General features: G+C 34.8%; 1 protein-coding gene across 6 annotated transcripts in view; it reads left to right on the forward strand.

Annotated features, from left to right (window-relative positions):
- KIAA0825 (KIAA0825 ortholog) overlaps positions 1–20,282 on the forward strand; it is a 243,702-nt gene that overhangs the window by 35,185 nt on the left and 188,235 nt on the right. For all 6 annotated transcript variants that reach the window (XM_088156364.1, XM_088156363.1, XM_088156359.1 and 3 more), the window contains 3 exons: positions 4,432–4,571; positions 14,140–14,308; positions 19,548–20,217. In XM_088156364.1, the coding sequence (XP_088012490.1) occupies positions 4,441–4,571; positions 14,140–14,308; positions 19,548–20,217 (970 nt within the window). In that variant the 5' untranslated portion in view covers positions 4,432–4,440. The remainder of the gene's footprint in view (positions 1–4,431; positions 4,572–14,139; positions 14,309–19,547; positions 20,218–20,282) is intronic.

Genomic DNA, 20,282 nt, shown 5'->3' on the forward strand with positions numbered 1-20,282 from the left:
CAGATATTGAAAATAGTAGCATATGCTATTTGTCAGAAATTAACATTTTCACAGTCTTTTTTGACAATATTATGGTTTAAGGGCTTATATAGCTGCCTTAGATCACAGCACTACATTCTGGTATTACAGCTTTAGGTGGAAGGCATGGCTTTCTGTTTCATCCATGGTGAGGACTTTGTTTCTTTAATTATTTTTTATTCCTGTTCTCTTATTTGGTGAGTCTTACAGCAGAATTAGGAAGAAAACTGTATTTAGAAGGGTTACAAATGAGTATTTAATTAAAGATACTTAGAATCTCTCTTAAAAAAATATAAAGGAAAATGTTTTAAGTGTGTGGTGGATAATAATTTACGAATATAAAATTAACATTTAAATATAAGTTTATGACAACAGCGAATGTGGTAAGTTTGCCAGGGGAACATTGCAAGATAATTTTAGTAAAATTTATTTCGAAGTTTTTTGTGGCATTCAAAATATTTAGTGAATAAAACCATCATGAAGACTGGTGGTTCTGTTTTGTTGGGTTTTTTTTTTGGTATGCATTAAATGTCTCTTTTTACTGGAACAATATGGTATTCTTTTTGTAAATGTTGTGTATGCTTCAGCAAAGTTTGCAAAACAAGTGAAAGGTAATTTGGAAAACTTTAATAGGGATCTTCAGTAATATGAACAGAAACAAAAATTAGTCACATTCTTTTCCAGAGAGAATTTTTAATTTTCCTTTTCTTTTACAAGGCTATTTTAAACAGAAAACAATTTTAAAGGATTTTTACCACAGAAAATTGGGTTAAAAGCTTTTACCATGTCAGAGTAGAGCTCAAGAATTTACACATTCTATGTATTTCTTGTGTATGCCCTATGTGGTTTTCAAAATAATTTTAAATATTCAGACTATTTAAATATACAGAACAGTAGGAATTTCACATTGAATAGTAGAATCTCAGGCCACTGCCATGGCTGTGCGATTGCAGATGACATCTTCTGTGCTGTAGGGTGGCTGGAAACAGTTATGCAACTAAAGCTAGGTAAAGAAAATCATTATTAAGGTCTCATTGAAAGCATAAGCTATGATGAAAAATCTGGTCAATTCTCTCATCCCTTTTTAGTTTTGCAAGAAAGAGCTATCTCCTGTAAGATAAGAAGCAGTAACAGAAAAAAGCTTCAATGATTTGGCTAATTCTCTACTTTCAGTGCTGCAGTTTAACATATCCCAGCTTCCAAAGTATGTGTACATTGAGATGTGTATATTCAACAGATGTGCTCATATAGAATTGTGTTCAAGATTTAGGTAAATGCTGCTTTTGCAAACTGTGTGTCTGAGAATAAAAACTTAATATAGTAAATACAAATATTACAAATTTGTCTTAGAAATCCCGTGGAATTTTACATGTATATTTGTACTGGAAGGTTTTTACAATTATTTTAAACTTAATTGTTTTATCGGAATGAAGAAATACCCAATTGGAACTAAATATTATTTTTATAGGAAATTTCTTCAATTTGATTGACATTGAAAAAGAAAAAAACACACAAAAAGTGCTTTTCAATGGTAAACACTACGAATTTTAAAAGCAAGAAGTAACTGTTGTATTGAGTGTTGTGTAGTTTTATTTTTTAGTAGACCTAATGATTTTTGGTAAAAATAGTTTCATAATTTACACTTGTTAAAAGTGGGAAATAACTAGAGTGAAGTTAAATTTTGTTGATACCATGGGTTAAAATAAGAGACCTGGAAAATCTTTCTTCTTAAGCTAAACTGCACATAGTTTCTTCAGTAGCTACTGAGAAGTTTGACAGCTGTGTTGTTTTAATGTTGATGAATAGTCCTCTAAGATGTTTTGAAAAGAACTAGACCTATTAAGATAGGGACTTGGAGAGTTGCACCTGAAGCAGGTTCTCTAAGACCATTTGTCTTAAAACATACAATAGTTCATTGCAATAGTAAGTTGAAATATGATGGAATGATACTTTTTAGTTAGCTTAATAACAAGGGTTAAATTAAATCTCCTTTACAGAAAAAAGTGGGTTATTAGTGTCTAAAATACTTCGACAGAAATTGGAGTTTCAAAATAGAGTTGTTCTCCCACTACTATTCCAAATCAAAATTTTAAGGAATGGATTTCTTTCTTAAAAAACAAACATTGGGGGTTTTGCCATTGAGGAGGGCTGCATCATACTTGTTCTTTGGGAGCATCAACCACTGTCTGCTCTTTGGAGCAAGAGGAGAGGAGGGGAAAAACCCAAATTGAGGGCCTTTGCTAGCTGATGCCCATCCTGCTGCCCCCAAGGGAGGCAAGGAGGGCAGGCAGCAGGCTTCTGCTTAGCATCCAGGTCATCAGTTAGAGACTTTTGGTGCACAGAAGGCACTGGCTCTGGTTATGCTAAATAACAGTAAAATTTCTTCTCAATTGTGCTACTTTATGTCTTGATGTTCTTATTTTTTCCTTCTGAAACATTTTTGAGTTTAGATTTTCAGAAGAAGAAATTAGTATTAGCCATCTAAAACAGCATTTAAAAACTGAATAATCAATGTTGCTTTTCTTCCATAAAGCAAGACTGAAAGGAATAATTGCTTTGTTTTGACAAGTGAACCAAAGAAATATGACATAGAAGTCTTACAGGAGTGCATGCATGAAAACTAGGCTGTCATGTTTACAAGGTGATTTTTTTCATTTGATGAATTTTTCAAACAGTCAGTAGTCTGTAAACTATACTGATATTTTTTTCCAAGGAACATAAACTTCTTTTGGCTGTCCTTTAATGAAAAAAGTTAGGATTAAGTATAAATACACAATTTTGATTGTGCATCTATTTTATGAAAACTCTAACTTGTTCCAAACTGTTAATATTTTTGCAGTAAATATATGTATCTATTATACAGTTCATTTTACACCAATCATTGATTGTTCTACAAGACAGTTGAATAAAAGATAGGTTTGAGTTATAGGTATTGGATGGAAGTAAAATCACATTCTGTGTAAACCCTTTATAGGAGAAAAGAGAATGTGTGACCGAGTTTATTGTAAGTAGTATCATACTTAAAGAAAGAGCTGTGTTTTCAATATTCTTTTTATCTCAGTTCTGTAAAGCACTGTTGAATGGTTGCCATTTAATTTCTACTTTTAATTACTGTCTTTAATTGCAGTAACAGCTGTTAAGTTTTATATTAAAAGACTGACATTTCCTTAATGCTTTAAGAGATATATTTGGTTTACATCCAGTCAGCAACTGACTGAGTTTTAGCTACATTGCAAAATGTTCCAAGTGTTTGAATTGTTATTTGCAAAGGAGTATTCTGTAGCTTCTGAGATTTAAGAAAACTTTATCCATGAAATATTTCATATTGGTGTGCTGTTAATTGAGATATGCAAGACATTATGCTTTAGAGAACTTCCATGTTTTTTCAAACATTGCTTTGGAAGAGCAAAACCAGAAGTGTGTATTTCTGCTATATTTAAGTCTACACCCATTATCAAAACCAATCATCTTGACCTTGAATCTTAAATCCCTGATATTCTTTTTAAACATGTGTTTTATAGACAGTTCACATAAAAAAAAATCCATCCATTTTTCTAGTAGTGCCTCTAGATAACAACCAACACTGTAGTTGCTTTGTAAAAGAATATTGCGTGCAGGATAAAGAATGTATTTATTACATTTTGTTTCCCAAACTGTGCATCTGAATATTATGTTTGTTCCTCATGTTGTTGCTGCAATATGGATAGTATTAAATATGACATATTAAGTACTAGACATGAAATATACTGGTTATTAAGAAGGTTCCGGTTTTATATAATATTTTTCTTTGATTTTATTACTATGTCATCACTGATGATAAAATCAATTTCATTATTTCTCAAAAAGAGGATGCAGGAAAAAATAGAAAACAGGAAAAAAACAAACAGCTAATGCTTTGCTTCTGATATAAAAACACAAAGGTAGTGTATTAGTTTGAATAGGTGGATTTGACCAGTGTTTAGTAAAGTGAGTACAAAGCAAGATGAAGCTTGGTTTAATCTAGATTTTTATGTTTGCATGTATTTACAATGATGTGCTGAATTTCCAGAAAATAGTTACTCCTTGGTCAGAAATTATAAGTATGCAGAAAGTAAGTTTGCCCTGTAATGGGTTTATTTTTAGTTTCCATTTATAATAGTGAGAATTTTCTTTCTAAATCTTAAAAGAAAAAAAAAAGATATTGCTGTGATTAAGGTAAAATAACTGATTTCTTTAAACTAAAGAAATGCAAGATACTATGACACTTACCTCAACATTTGTTTTCATGGTTTCCCTCTATAGCAGTCTACACAGAAGCATAATAATCTAATATTTATAATAAAAGTATCTCCAAAGAACAAGATGTTGTATACTTTAGCACTTCTAGTCCACATCTTTCTATTCTTTAACCCTTTTGCTGTATTTGTTTTACAGATTCTAAAAATGGAGTGGGGAGGAGAATATTCTTTTGATTCTTCCAATTTAGACTGTTTGTTAAATGTCCTCCCTGGAGAATTGGAATTTCAACAAGTCCTTAGTGATCTTGATGAAAAAATAAAGAAGAACTCTTCCAGGTAAAGAGTATCTTACTTATATCTAAAATAATAGTGAAAGTCATTGCATTTGGGAAGAAAGGTGGCTTAACTTACCTTTCTCTTCTAGTAGTAGGTTAAAATTCTGATAAATATTTCAGTAGTAATTTTATTTTAACTATTTGAGCATTTAACAAAATTTTAATGCCGTATAATTATTGTCTTATAGTCTATATAGCTTTAGTCTTTCTCTCTATGGTATTTTTAACAGCTATATCATCTTAATCTTGGGTTGTGTTGGAGTAGGTGTGATAGTGAATGAAGAAAATGTGAATTCCCATGACAGTTGTATTTTCTACTGCTATGAGATAAAATTTCCTACTAATGAGATAAATTTTTTTGACTAAAAGAACTACAGAATTTGACTGAAAGCAAAATCTAAATTCAGTATGTTATTTAAGCATTTCTAATGGAAGTAGAAAAATTAATTATGTTAATATATGTGTATTTTTTTCTTATATGATCCATTGTTTTACTATTTCAGTTAAAACTCTTGTGTTGCAACTGCACAATTTCTTCCTGCAATTTATAATATATTTCTTTGTCCACTTCCTTATAACATACCAATTTCCAAAATTCGGTGTTATAAAAACAGTGGCGTACTAAAAAGTTCATTGTTGATGCAGATTTTTTGCATGGATACAAAATAATCAGCTCAGGGTTCTGTGACTTATTTATAGCTTAACTCTTTAGTACCTTTGTAATACTTTCATCAGTGAAAGCTGCTCTTAAGCAAATAAAGATTTTGTCCATTTAAAAAAATAAGTGTATGGTCAGAGATACAACAAATGGCAAGATTTTACATTAAATTTTGAAAATTATTTGAAAATGCACTGTTACCCCTTTGGATAACAGTGTGTCTTATAGAGAATTGTATGATTTCAAAGAATGTCCTTCATGACATCTCTTTTAAGATTGTATCATTTTAATGTATCCCATGTTTGTCAGAGGTCTTTGCTCCCAAATAGCTTCTGGAAGGATGAAAATAAACCATTGCTATATCTCACTGAAAACTGACTTAGATGATTTCTTAATTATTGTCGTACTGCTTATGGTGGGACAGGAGATTTTTTGGGGGGGGAGGTTATTTCTATTACTCTTGCCTCACATTTTCTTTTAAAAACGTAGCGTTTACTAAAGTACTTGCAATATTAATAATCCCACGGTAGCAGTGTTAGTGAAGATCTGGTAAATATGCTTTATAGACCACTGTGTAATACAATTTCATGTTAGAGTTTTCCAGCTGTTGACATGAATGAAATGTAGATACTTAGAGATTAGTTGATGTCATAACATAGTTAATTACACAGGTAATTAATTTTCTAGTGTCTGTGGTCTTATGTATCTGAAAAAAAAAGCATTAGCATTTTTAGCATGACTGCTGTCACCTCTTCAACTACCAAATAAAAGTGATTTTGTTGTCATTGTGCAGAGATATCCTGAGAGTTAGTGTTGGATCTCAGGAATCTGGAGTTTTTGAGCTTTCTGTGCTTCCAGGCACAGACCCTCTGAAAAACACTGCACTGGGCCTGAAAGCTTGGAGAAGACTTGTAAATATAAATAATGAGTTAGAAATCACAAATGTATAGTGGAATAGATGTATGTATTTTCACTGGGTGATGGGCTTTAAGTTTGAGGTTTTTATAGTATAGTGGTAGTTATGGGACAAGATGGAGAATTTTGGGTGGTGTCTTTTTCTTTGTTCATTTTCTTCTTCCTTCTTCTTCTTCAGGAACTTAGGTAGTAGCCTTTGGTTGGTAAGTCAAAAATCACTCTAAGGGTCATGGGAATCTATTATTGGGTCAAAAGTATAAATAATGTAAGTGTTAGACTTTTATTGGTTTATTTAGCTTTAAAAGGCCTTGAAGCAGGCTCAGCTGGAGCCATTTTTCCTACTTCTAGCAAGGAGCTGGAGGTGCTGTCACATGTTCTGTAATTTTTTGATAACATATAATAAACATCCGAGTCCGAACACGAGAAACCGTCTCATTCGCCTTTCTAACAATCCTGGCTCAGAGGGGAAACAGATGAGACTGATGACAAACCACTAATTAGTGCTGCAAAGCCCAGCATACATTCCCACAAGTTAGGAAGATTATTCTCAAAATGAACCTTTAGAATGAACGTTTCATTGCTATTTTTTGTATGAAAAATATATGCTGCTTGTTGAGAAATCATCTTACTATGGAAAGGGAAGCCAGCTGTTCATTCTTTTAAGTGGTACTTTATAGCCACTTAACATTATATGTTACAGTTTACATTAACATCGTCTCAGTGGAAGTGTTTGTATGTCTTGAAGGAGGCTGATTGACCTTGTCTTAGGTGTCTAGTTTTAAAAATTAGAAGAATATTTCACTATAAGTTTTGTAAAATCCAAAGGATATTTTATTAAAGGTGAGCAGGAAATTTATTAGGTTGTGGTAAACAGCAATGCAGGTCAGGAAAATTTTGTATTTCTGCTGAATTGATACTTAAGCTAGCTTTAACCTTATTTTCACAAGGAAAAACAGGAAGTAGCTCTATAGTTGTTATCAGGTGGTATTTCACTCCTGTAGTATGTCGGTTTCAGAAATTGAGAGAGTTTAAAATAAGATGGACAGGAGCTGATGTGACTTTTAAATTAAAAAGAGTCCTTTTATTGTTTATATATTAGAGGTAGCATAGAATGAAATAATTTTCAAGTTACAATTGATATTTGTAAGTGGTATGATAAGAGCAGCTCTGTATGATACAGTGATACAATTGAAATACAATCCATTTTTCATCAGATAGATTTATGCTTTTATTAGACCACAGAGAATGAACATAATAGTATACATCACATATATATATTTTAAAATAAAACATTGTGTAAAAAATTATGAGGCAAGAGTGTGTAACTCATTCAACTGCTCATTTATTGCCTTCTAACTGAATAGGTTTTTTAAAATTGTGTGACATGACAAATCAGATATGGTTTTCAGCTGTTGAATTACCTTCAGTATTTTTGTACAGTACCAATTCTATTTAGTGCTATAACAACAACAAAAAAGGCCATCTGTGTGCAGTTGTTTTATATGTAAATTTTAATGTAGTAAGTGGTTCACTCATTCACTATTATGTAACAGAACTCTGATTACACTTGAATGTTAAGTTTATTTTTACAGCAGTTTATAGGAGCAGGTGAATATGAACTCTGAAAACTGTCGTCATTGCTGGCCAGTTTTAGGTATAGGGGTAGTCTCATGGTCATTCGCAAGTGTGAAGTTGTATTCATAAGGTTGGCCTTTTGTCTTCATTCTTTCCTTTCACATTTACTTTGACTTGTACTGCTTATCAGAACTGAGTATTTGGATTTTTTTTTCCCAATTGGTGAACTAACATATAATTTGTGAACAATTCACAGAACTAAACTTGCAGCTTTATATTTAATACTTCTAAGAAGGAAATACAGTACAGAGCTTGAAACAGGGAGCCACAGAGGTGGCTTCTGTGATAAGCTATTTAGAAGCTTCCACAATCTCTGATGGCTCTGAAGATGCTGCTGGCCCAATCAGAGAAGTTTCTAATGGTAATGCCTCTGTGATTACACATTTAAGACGAAAATGTGCACAGGAGCAGTTTTTTCTCATGGTTGGCAAGGTGCCACCACTAGGACCATCTCAGCACTGCACCTGCAGTCATGTGGCCACCACTGTGGCCACCGCTATTTCGGCACAGCCCAAGGTGAGCTTTGCCTGCCTGGCCACCCCCAGCCAGCTGTGCTGCTGGCAGAAGGGCAGGGGCAGAGATGACAGCTTCTCCTCCCCAGTGCCCCGCGTGAGGAAAGGCGTTGAATGGCCCCAGCGCCACGGCGGCCACAGCACCTGCAGCTGCTGGCAACAGAAACATGGCGAGCGATTCCCTCACACAGAACCTAGACAAAATAAACTTCTCAGTGTTGCAAGATCCAGCAGATCTCGCTTAGACATGCAGAGATCTTTAAACTGGTGGAATTTGTTGGCAATGGTACTTAAGAGCAACAGGTTTTTTTCCTAGTTGGAGAAAAAGGAAGAAGTGAAGACGTGGAAGAACACAATGTGGTGGCCCAAGGTCAGTGAAAAGAAAGAGGGGGAGGAGGTGCTCCAAGCATTGGAGAAGAGATTTCTCTGCAAGCCATGGGGAGGACTATAATAAAACAAACTATCTCCCTGTAATGCATGAAGTCCATGGAGGGATGCAGAGATCCACTTGCAGCCCATGGGAAAATGTTCATGCCAGAGTGGGTGGATGCTAAAAAGAGCTGTAATCCAATGGGAGACCCAAACAGAGAGAGAGGGCCCTTGTTTCCTGACACAGAAAAAAGAGGACCCTTGCTTCGAAACTAGAGCAGCTTATCCTTGAAGGACTACACCTCATGATCTAGCGACTCCACGTCATGGCAGTTTTGGGAAGACTGTTTTGCCTGTGGGAAGGACTCACATTACAGCAGGTTGGGCCAGACTGATATTCGTGGAATTGGAACCACACTGGAGAAGTTAATGGAGAGCTGTCTCCTGTGGGAAGGACCTCATGGTATAGAAGAAGAGAGATTCCTTTTCCTAAGTGAACCGAAAAAAAATTTTGAGTGCCAAACTGACCAAACACCTCCATGCCCTATCTCCCTGCACTGTCGGTGGGAAGACAGAGGGGCTGGGGACTAAAAAGGTGTTTTAAAGGCTTGTTTTACTCCTCCTTATCCTCTTCTGACTCTGTTAATAATAAGTTTACTTTATATCTTTAAGTTTGAGCCCTGTTTTGCCCTTGGAGTGTTTTCTCCTGATCCTTAACTCATGAGCCTTTTGTTCCGGTTGTCGTGGGTGCCTGGCATGTTAACCAATGTCAGTCCACGACAGACTTCAACCTGATCTAATTAACAGCAGTTTAGTCATAAGAATTTTGAAGAAGGTCTCTTTTGAAGAGCTGCAATGAGGTCAATGGTAGTAAGTGCTTATAGCGTTGCATCTTGTCCCGTCACTGTTTTGATATAAATTATGATAATTATTTGAGAACTAACAAGGTCTTTACCTTGATCTGGAAAGTGTCTCAGTAAGGATGTTAGTATGACATGGTCCAGCTGTTCATCGTAACTGCTGATTTGGCAAGAAATGCTTACAATACCAATATCAAAACTTTGCAACAAAGGGATGGAGGAGTTTCAAACAGGATATTAAGTCAAGTTATCTCATTCCATTTTTCTGTATCAGAACTGACATGTGCAAGGGCTTATGTGTTTTTAAAATGAAATGTGCAGCAGTTTTCTTTCAGTTTTATTTTGAAGAAAATCTTGGCTTATTTTGCTCTGGAATTTTCAGGAAACAGCTATGCCTCACATTCCTGTTAGTCAAGAGATTTATCAAAGTCTTGGGACCTCCAACCAGAATCCCAAGAGTGGTTGATTATTTGGGAGAATTTCAAAATGGGGGCTAAGTGTAGAGGAAAAAAAAAGATGAATTTGTCGCTTTTACTCAGACTTAATATTTATCACAGCTTTCAAAAGTACTTGACTCTTTTAGGTGAATGTAACTGGCTCATTGTACAAATGTATTACTTTAATGTTTACCTGAGAATTTGATGCCTGTAAAGATATTAGAGCAAAGTTATTAAAATCTTAGTCAGAATACTAGTTGTCCAGTCATGTTACTGGACCTATTCTTAGGAATAAGTAAATAAACTGAGAAAGAAATGTAATTTTTTTCCCTGCAAACTATGTTTTCTTTGTACATAATCACTGAGTCTGGGTTAGTTGTTCCATATCAACTTGCTAGCTGGGCAGCATAGTTGCTCAGAAATTGGCTGCTTTACTCAAATATTCAGTGATTGTCACTGTGTCAGTACCTTAGATGGTTAATTAGCTGTCATGTTAATGTACAGAAAATGTAATCAGATCTTTGACTGCCCTGCAAAGTATCCCATTTCATTTCATACGAGTGTATATGAGATGATGGGTTTTGAGCCCTTACTTGTTACTGTCATGTTTTGGTCAATGGAGTTGAGAAACTCATGTTTTACTGCCTGTCTTCTGAAATAACTTACCAAGACAACACTTACATGTTGTGACTGAAATATTTCAAGTCTTTAAAACAAGAGTGGAAATTAAAAGTGGGCAGGCCATGGTTGGGCTAGAACTGACTGTTCTTATATGGTTAAGCTGTTGAGTAATTTTCTCTTGGCTAAAGTGTAGCATTCTATTTCTTCTGGTTTCAATGATACAGTTTCTTTGCAGTTAGATTGAATATGTGTTATAAGTAGCTAAATAATACATATGCAGTAGTTTCCGAGGTCCTTTAACCAGGTGCTGTGTCTTTGGTTTACATCCTAGGGTTCAAGATCAAGATAAAATTTTAACAATGAAAATATCTGTGTGAATTATAATGCTGGAAGTCTATCTCCAGATTTTTTACTACTCACATCACGTCTTCTGATACACAGATTTCCAAATGATATGATTTTTTTTTTTGTACAAATGTCCTATACCTCTAGCATTCAAGCTTTTTAATGAGTAATAACAGTAGTTTTATAACACTGCTTACATCTTCAACAGCAGTGAAAGCAATGATTTGTTTGTTTTGAAACAGTCTGTTCTGATTCTAAACTGATTCTAAAGCTGTGTTTCCATGAATGCGAGGATCTCAAGAATAAGGAGCATGAGGTTAAAAGATAATTTTGCTTTATAGCTTAGCAGTTTAATTTAACCAATGTCAATGTCATTTTATGGCTGCTCTCTATGCTCGATGAAATAAATGGAAATGTGCATGTTAGAAATTGAAAGGAATTAGAAGATCATACTTCACCTTACTCATAGAAATCTTAGGAATGGAAAATGATATATGGAGAGTGCAACACTTTTTCTGATATTGTATTTTTCAAAATAATGTGTGACATATGACAGCGTGATAGTGCTTACTCTGTATGTGCCAATACAGTACTTTTTAAACTGTTTGTCCATTGATGAAGCCACTTAAAAAGCATTCTCTCCAGATTATTAGGTTATTTGTAAAAACTATCATTAACTTAATAAATTAGAGTACCTAAGGGCTCTTACATTGAGATTGTCTCTCTGCAGTGTGGGTACTTACCAAATGTTTCTCCAGAAAAGCACTCCAATGTGGAGAAAGATAACACAGCTTTGCTTTGGTTTGTTAAAGAGCTGCAAACACTTTCACCTGTAAGAAGGAGAAAGTATTTCAGTCAAATAATTTTCACTTGCATACTGGTATGCTAGTAGTACTAGCCACAGAAAATATATGCCCACAAAGGCTCAAGATACTACTTGTGTAGGACTAAAGATTTGTTTCTTGAAAAATCAGTCAATTAAAAAAACCCCAAAAAACAACATACAAGCATAACTATCAGGTTTCTTTGCTGCAGGGAAAGGTTTGGGCTTTTTTTCTTTGAGATTTTATATTCCACTCCTTCCTTAGTAGTTTGATGGCTGGGTTTTTTTCTGTTTGTGTCTGAATTTTTCCACAGGTTCCAAAAAAAAGGTTGAGTCATCTGTGGACAGAAAATATATTAAGGACTGTTAAATTTGCACATCCATAGTATGTATGTAATGTCAGTTGACGTCATCTGGATTAATGCCTCAATAGGTTCAAAAAAGGAGCTAATTTACTACTCTGAACTTTAAAAAAAATACATTTGCACTTAATGAAATATATAACTTTTTTAAAAATTGTACTTTTAAGAGTAAAATTAGTTAAATACATTAAGGATATTTTTCACATCAAAATTACATTTTTGTTTGCAGTTTGTGTAACTTGCAAATTTCTTATCTAAACCAGGAAATCGAAGTCTCATTCTACCTACACTGGTATGAAATTATTAAGTTTTTGATACCAGCCTAGGTGGTGAGAATATTCTTAATCATATATAACTGAAGTCTTTTACTTAAAATGTTTGCTTTCTAAACTCAGATAATACACTTTTTCTTTTTTTTTTCTTAAGGATAACCAAATTCCTAAATATTAAATTAGTGTAAATCGTGTAACTATAATTAACCATGTTTGTGTATTACTGAGTGTTGACAAAATTCTTAGTAAGATGCAGCAGTGGTTTTGAGACCCTGTTTACTTACAGTATTCTGCGTGCTGTAAATAAACAGGATGAAAATACATTTATTCAATCAAAACCAGCTTTGGTCCTAATTAAATGTTTATTTTGGGAGGATAAAAGGATTAAATAAAATGAACATAGTTATCATGAATTATACTTGTGGGGGAGGTAAGGAGCTGGGGAGTGGCACTGAAATCTATCCATATAATCTCCTTATCAGTATTGGGACCAATTACCAAAATGTCTGGTCTTGAGAAGGCTGTAGCTTATTCGTATCCTGTAGTTTATTAGCTTGCTCAGAGATTCATGTCAGAGATACATATAGGATTTCACTCATAATAGTAATAGATTGGCACAGATTTAACAACAGTAGTGTCTTTTATACTGCACAATGCTGTAATCTATTTGGATATGTTTGAGATACATCAGCACACCACAATAAGAGCCTTTGACAGTGTCCCAGGAGCCTAAGTGTATGAAGAAGGCATTTAGTTTCATAGTTCTGAGAACAGGTTTCACAAGCTAAAAAGATACTTGCCAATCTTTTGTCAAGTTTAGAATTGGAATTTATTGCTGGGCCAATAAGCCTAGTTTTGCCTAGATCTAAATTCTATTTTCTTCCTGAAACTGTATAAAATATTAAGCATTGCTTTTGAAAAAAATATAGAAATTAAATACTGAAAAGGTGCTTTTATAGGAAAATAAATAAGTTGTTTGGGATTTTTTTGTTTTGTTTTCACCTAAGTGTCCGCACAAATAGGAATAAAATAATTCTGGATGTTCAATTGTTCTTGTGATCTTTGCAACTGAAATCACTGTAATAACCTAACAGACACATCTGGTTTCATAAAAAGAGTTATGATTCTAGATGAATGTTGAGGAGAGGATCAGCTCCTTGAAAACAAAGTCTGTTTTCTTGGAGATATTCTAATGACAAAACAAGAAAGAAAAGATCTGCTTTCTCAGCACAATTAGCTCTAAAATGATTTTCTGTGCATTTTCTGTGATGTCAATGGGTCTTTAAGAAGTTATTAATATATCTTATGTTTTATAAAACAACTGCTGATTGCTAAAGGAGCTGAATGACACATTCACCTTTGAATACAGTAATTGATTCAGTTTATAGTCTCTGCTTTAGCTAATTAAGCACCAAGGACCAGATATTAGTTTGGGTAATGCCTTATTCATTAACTACTTTACTGAAAAGAATAAGATTGTTTGAAAGTGAAGCCATACATTCTCTTGCTTAGGATGGTGCAGTCTGGCCTGAAGGAAGTTTTTTTAGCTATAGCTCAACAGTACTTAAATGCTAATTGTTGATTCTGCAAATTGAGGTCTTGTGACCTGAGGTGAGGGTAGCTTAATCCATGAATAAGAAGGACTAGTCTTACCTTAATTTTACGTAGTTTTTCTTTTTAAGATATGGAATATATAAAATACTTTTGTCTCCAAATAATGAAGAAAAATCCTGTGATTTTTCTTTTTTTTCTTTTTTTAGCATAGAAAAGTGTCTTAAGGACCTACAATCAGACGTAAATGAAATCTGTACTGACGAAGTACTACAAAGCACAACTGACTGCATTCAGTGGCTAAATAACTGCAATTTTAGTTCTCTCCGACCTTTTTCTACAGACCATGGAGAGCTGCTGGAGTTCCTTAAGACCTTGGTAAAAATTGTTTATTAAAGACTTTAATGTTGGAAAGTTGGTTATATGATTGGAGGTGGGAGAGTGGGTGGGTGAATTCAATTAGTTTTCTCATTTCAGTTTTTACTGTAGTGGGGATCGTTCATAAATTCATGTCTGCAGCAGGGTGTTATGTTTCCTTTTGATCATGCCTTAAATATTCAAACTTGGAACAAAATCTTTTCACAGATGCTACCATATGTTCAGCACTGCTTGGATTGTTTTATAAAACACATGTTGGTAAAAAAAACATTGGAAGTTACTGACTACACTGAGGCTTAGTGTTACTGCATGTTCTTCAGTTGTATCAGGATAAATTTAACTCATCTAATATATGTTATTATCCTTTATGCATTATTTAACTGTACACTTCCTGCCTGCTATGTGGCCAGAGGCTAGGTGGTAGATGCCCCTTCCTTGGAAATGTTCAAGGCCAAGTTGTACTGGGCTCTGAGCAGCCTTGTCTGGTTGAAGATGTCCCTGCTCATTGTAGGAGGATTTTACTAAAAGAGATTTAAGAAAGTCCCGTCCAGTCCAAATGACTCTATGATTTTACTCTTCCCAGTGATAAACATGGGAGCTACATGGTTTGTTCTACCAAGTTATACAACTAGATGCAGCCAGAAATCAAATTTCACTTCAATGAAAAGTACCATCATTTTAGAGAGTATTTTTATCCAAAATTTTTATTAAGAGTTTACATTTGAATATGTGTGGAAATGGAAGTCTGTAACATTGAATTGGAAAGATAAGTGAAGGTTGATCCCTCTGTAAATTATGGTCTTCAAGTTTATATATAAACATTTTACCTGTGCATTTGATGTGATACATATATATGAGGTCAAAACAAATTGGGAGTCTCCAGCGATTATTCTTTGTCACTTCCGTGTCATGGTTTAGTTGTAGAACATGAACAACTTTAGGCTGTATGATTAGCTATGATTAGCTGTAATGGAAGAGGAAACTGTAGAGAAGTGGAGTTTTCTCTGGCTAGAGCAAAGGCTTAATAAAATCAGCATTTGGGTTTTTTTTAACTCTTTAACTCTTCTTGCTCTTTCAGTCACCCTTGATTCCACTGGATACTGACCTGTGTCAGATGAGGAAGTAACTTTCAGAGACACCAGGTCTTTAATGTTCATGTGGTGAAGAGTGATTTTGTTTTCTTCTGACAAAAAGTGATCAGTATGAATGTTGCTGTTAATAATCAGCCCACTCAAGGGTGTCAGAGACTGCTACATGTCATACTTGATCTAGATGAAGTTAGAGAATCCCAGAAAAAGCTGACTGCGAAGTTCTTGTTCTCAGGAGTCTTTTGTTATTCCTCTTAGTCCACTTAGATCCTTACTGAATTCCCTCAGAAGCTGGCATGGCACTGATGACTTATTTGTGTCCATTCCCTGCTTATTTCCTTCTCCAAGGCCTATTCAAGCCATATGCCTGAACACCAGATGGCGGCATTTGTTTGGAAAACACTAAAACGTCCCCATTTTACACAAAATGTGCTTTCTAGCTCTCCAGCTTCCCAGGAGCTTACTAACTGCATGACAGTCTTGCTGTGAGCTGTAGTATCCAGTTAAGCCTTGAGAATGGCTCTGTGGCAGGTTGCTAAACAGACAGCAAAGTGAGAAGCGTGAAAGTCTCAGTTCTGCACAGTTTATTGTGGAAACATTTTTGGAGCTCAGCAACCTTCACATCACTATTTCCAGGCTTATGTCTTTTTAGATAATCTAGCCCGTTGTGTAGATGGGATTACAGATGAAAAGCATGTCTGTACTGAGTGTCTGTATCTTTAGTACTGACTGTACTCCAGTCTGTCTGTAAGAAGTTATACTCACAGCAGATAATCTTCGGTTCCATGAACAGGTCTGCAGTAAACTATTTTCAATAAGATTCGGCATTAATTACGTTATTATGATTTGACCTTTCTTAAATAGATATCTCTATCCGTTGAACTAATTAGATAATTTCTTCTTGCATGCTTTTAATTAAGTATATATAATTCATATTTAGTAACAGGTACCTTCTTTCTACTTCAGGACAATATTCCTATTCATTGTTATCCTTTATTATGTGTGTTTATTTTGTTAGGAATTTTATTTATCTTTTAAGGTGCTGGGACAGTTAAAAATCAGTAAAAATTTCTTCATGGGCATTGCCTGGGGTTCTGTATTTAAGTTTATTGTTATTATCTTACAAAAATACCAAGAATTTCTTCATGAGGCCTGAAAATGTTAATTACCGGAAATTTTGTCAGATTCTTTTTTTAACCAGGCCTTCATCTTACTGTACTTGTTTATTGATATGGTAGGTAGTTGTCCATGCTAGGCAGTTGGTAAACTGCAACCGGTTTTGTGTATTATTATTGAGCACAGAAAGCACTAACTTTCGTGCTCCAAAGGGAACGTTTTATGCTTCTCCAATTGGATCTTCTTCTCTTGAATAGTATTGGCATAATCTTTTGCAATATTTTTATAGGTTAATATTTAAATTAAAAGCCTATATTAATATAGGCAATATAGACAGTTGATGGCACTTTTCAGAGCTTCAAAATTCACTTCAGGTTCTCTTTCTGAGTATCACTAAGTCTGAAATGGCATCTACAAGCTCCTGTTTTTAATGCCGTAGTTTAGATTGCAAAAGTCCTGTAACAATCCTTAGATATATAAAAGTAAATCTGCTTTGCCTTAAAAAGCAGCAGTAGGGATTTGCTTGGAAGACCATTTGGAGTCACCATTGAAGGCATCAGGTGCATGCATTGTTTTGGCAGCTTCTCTTGCTTTGTACATTTCAGAATGTAGTATTTGAGCATGATTCATAAAACCCCCACTGACATTAAAGTCCAGAAGTCTACTTGTCAAGAGACAACCTTTCAACACAGTGTTAGTAATCAGGGTTTCTCTGGGGCCACTAAACTTTGTAGAATAGTTCAGCAGATAATAAAAGAAAATGGGATCAGTATTATGTATATACATTTTGATATGTATGATTTAAGATTTGAACCGGCTGCACATATTTCTTTTACATGCCTATGTTTTTGTAAGATGATATTCAACTGATAATTTCCTTAATTATTCTGTCTTCCACATCTCTCCTGCTTGTAAGTAAAAAGAATTAATAAGAATTATTTTGAAACTAAGATCTAAAATTGAAGAAAAATAGGTAGTCTGTTATTTTTAAGACTTTCTTTATAAGAGGCAATCATACTCCTAGTCTGTTATTCAGAATTAGGTACTGTAGTGAAAGTGTTTGGTTTTTTTAGATTTTTGTCAAGAAACTCTGGTCAGAGTAGAAGGCAACAGAAAGGCTAAACTATCTAACCTTAACAGAAAGGTTAAACCATCTAACCTAAGGTATGTAACCGGTTTGAAACATCTAGAACAAAGAATAGGAGTTCTGAATTGAAAAATTTTTATGTCTCTGAAGCATAATTATCTATTGATAAAAGCTTGCTATAAAGGAAAAATTTAATATTTGGCATTCAGAAATGGTTATAGTTATGCAATACCATACTCAAACTTGAATCATTTACCTCTCTTTTAAAATGAGAACAGAAATGAAACTAGTAATTTCTTCAAATAATGTAAGTTAAATAAATCATCAATGCTGAAGGGGGAAGGTAGCAGTTGTTCTTTACCAGCCTTGCTTTATAGGATGGAGTATGACCTGGAGACTCTGCTGGTTTCAAGTGTACAAGTACAGGGCTGTTTTGATGTATGCTGAACACATAGTTGATAATACAGAGATTTTCCTATTATTGCTGAGCAGGGTTTACACAGAGCCTTTCTGCTGTTCATAGTACCACAGTGGTGAGGAAGTTGGGGGTGGATGGGAAGCTGGGAGGAGACACAGCCAGGACAGGTGACCCAAACTGACCAAAAGGATATGCCAGGCCATATGACATCATGGTCAGGGTATAAAGTGCAGGGAAGAAAGAAGGTGAGTATGTCTGGAGTGATGACCTTTATTTTCCTAAGTAACAGTGATGTGTGGTGGGGCCCTGCCTTCTTGAAGATGGCTGAACACCTGCTGGCCATTGGAAGCAGTGAATTAATTCTTTGTTTTGCTTTGCTTGTGTGAACAGCTTTTGCTTTCCCTGTTACACTGTCTCTCAACCCATGAGTTTTATGGCTTTTACCCTTCCAATTCTTTCCTCAGTCCTGCTGGTACAGGAGTTAGCAAGTGGTTAGCTGGGGCTTGGTTGCTGGCTGGGGTGAAACTATGACAGAGACCTAGATAAAGGACATGACTGGAATGAAGCCCTCTGAGGTGGTTTGCCACAATGCTTTTTCTCTGTTGGAGAGAAGCAATGGGAGGTGAAGGAGCAAGTGAGAGGGCTTCTAGATTCTCATCCACCTAAGACTTTCCTACTGGAACTAAGAAAATGAAGAATACTGGCAATTCCACTCAATTTTCTTGTGATGGTAGTATTGAGCTGTGACAAGAGGACCTGCTATTTGCTGCATGACCTCTTGAAGCTGAAGCAGCTCTAAGGTCAAAGATCCTAGGCCTGGACTGAGAGAGAGCTCTTCAGACTTGAATGAAAAAGGAATAGCAGCCATGTGGTTTCACTTGCTTTAACTGACTGCCTTCTCCAACCCATACAGGATAGATGTATATGAAGGTCACTAGTATATCAGTCTGCATCTTGGTTTGATGGGATACACAGCTTCTTATTCTTCTGTGTCCTGTGTGATCTAAGGCTCTTTAATTCTTAACAAGTTTTCAATTTTAGTTCTTTAAGAGGGAGTCGTGGGAAGACTTTCTTATCCTTAGAATAGTCTTTTTGATGATTGCCTGCTGAGCCATAGAAAGGGACCATTTTATATATTCCTTGCTTGGTTTTATGAGAAAAACCTGTCATTATCTGTGTAAATCTTAAGTAATTTTTTCATACAGTTTTCTTTAGAAGATGCTGTGACAACAAAAAGGTTGCCAAGGGTTTCCTTTGAACTCTGGTCTAGAATTGATTGAGAAAAGAGGTTGAAGATATAAGAAAGATGAGAAGATGAATGTGATTTATTGGCAGAGGTAGATAAGAAAATTAATTCGCATTTAAATCCTATTTTCCACGGGTTTTATAATTTCTGTTGCATACATATCTTATTTGCTGTTAGGATTATTAGTATTGGAAACACAGTTTTTACTCTAGTATGAAGCTGTTCATTTAATGAACCGGAATTAATAAAATTTTCTAAAATATTGTCTGTTTTACCTTTGTTAGCAAAGCTTGCTGAAGAATGAGAAAAATCAAGAAGAAATGGTACTTCACTTCCTTCTGGATCTCTCTAGTCAGTGTGGTGTCTCATTTCCCTGTACGGCAAGCGGGACGTCTTTTGAGTTAACATCTTCCCTTCATACCATTCAAGATGATTCAACTGTGGATATGAAATCTCTTTGGGATGATGTGAGATTGCATCTTCGACAATTTTTAGTAAACAGACTGCAAAGTCAAGAAGAAATAAACACTAATGCTTTGCAACAGCAAATGGAGTTTAAAACTCAGTGTGTACAGCAACTTTTGTTTCTTTATCCCAAATCAGAAGTCTTATTGAAGTATCAAAATATGCAGAATAAACTGGTTAGTGATCTTCTACAGAACTGTATTTTGTCTAGTTGTGGTGAAACAAATTTTGATAAGGTGGTTCATGGTTACCAAAGTTCTATACCCAGATTGTGCGCAATGATAAAAGAGGATTTGTATATACTAAGTGGAACTCTTGGTCCATCTTCATCATTAAAGTTTATTAATGAAACTTACCTGGATACCATCACTGAAGAAATGACTGTTCTTCTTGAAAGACTTTGTGAGCTGCAGTTCAAAGAAAATGCCCTACACATAGTTAAAGCAAACAAGATTTCAAAGAAGCATAGAGGAGCAGTTCACACTGTGGGTTAGTAGTCTTATTTTATGTTCTTTGTAGTTAGATATTATTTTAATTATGCTACCTTTTTTTTT

The sequence above is a fragment of the Sturnus vulgaris genome, chromosome Z (assembly GCF_052056855.1).
Source record: "Sturnus vulgaris isolate bStuVul1 chromosome Z, bStuVul1.hap1, whole genome shotgun sequence".
NCBI classification, from domain to species: Eukaryota; Metazoa; Chordata; class Aves; order Passeriformes; family Sturnidae; genus Sturnus; species Sturnus vulgaris.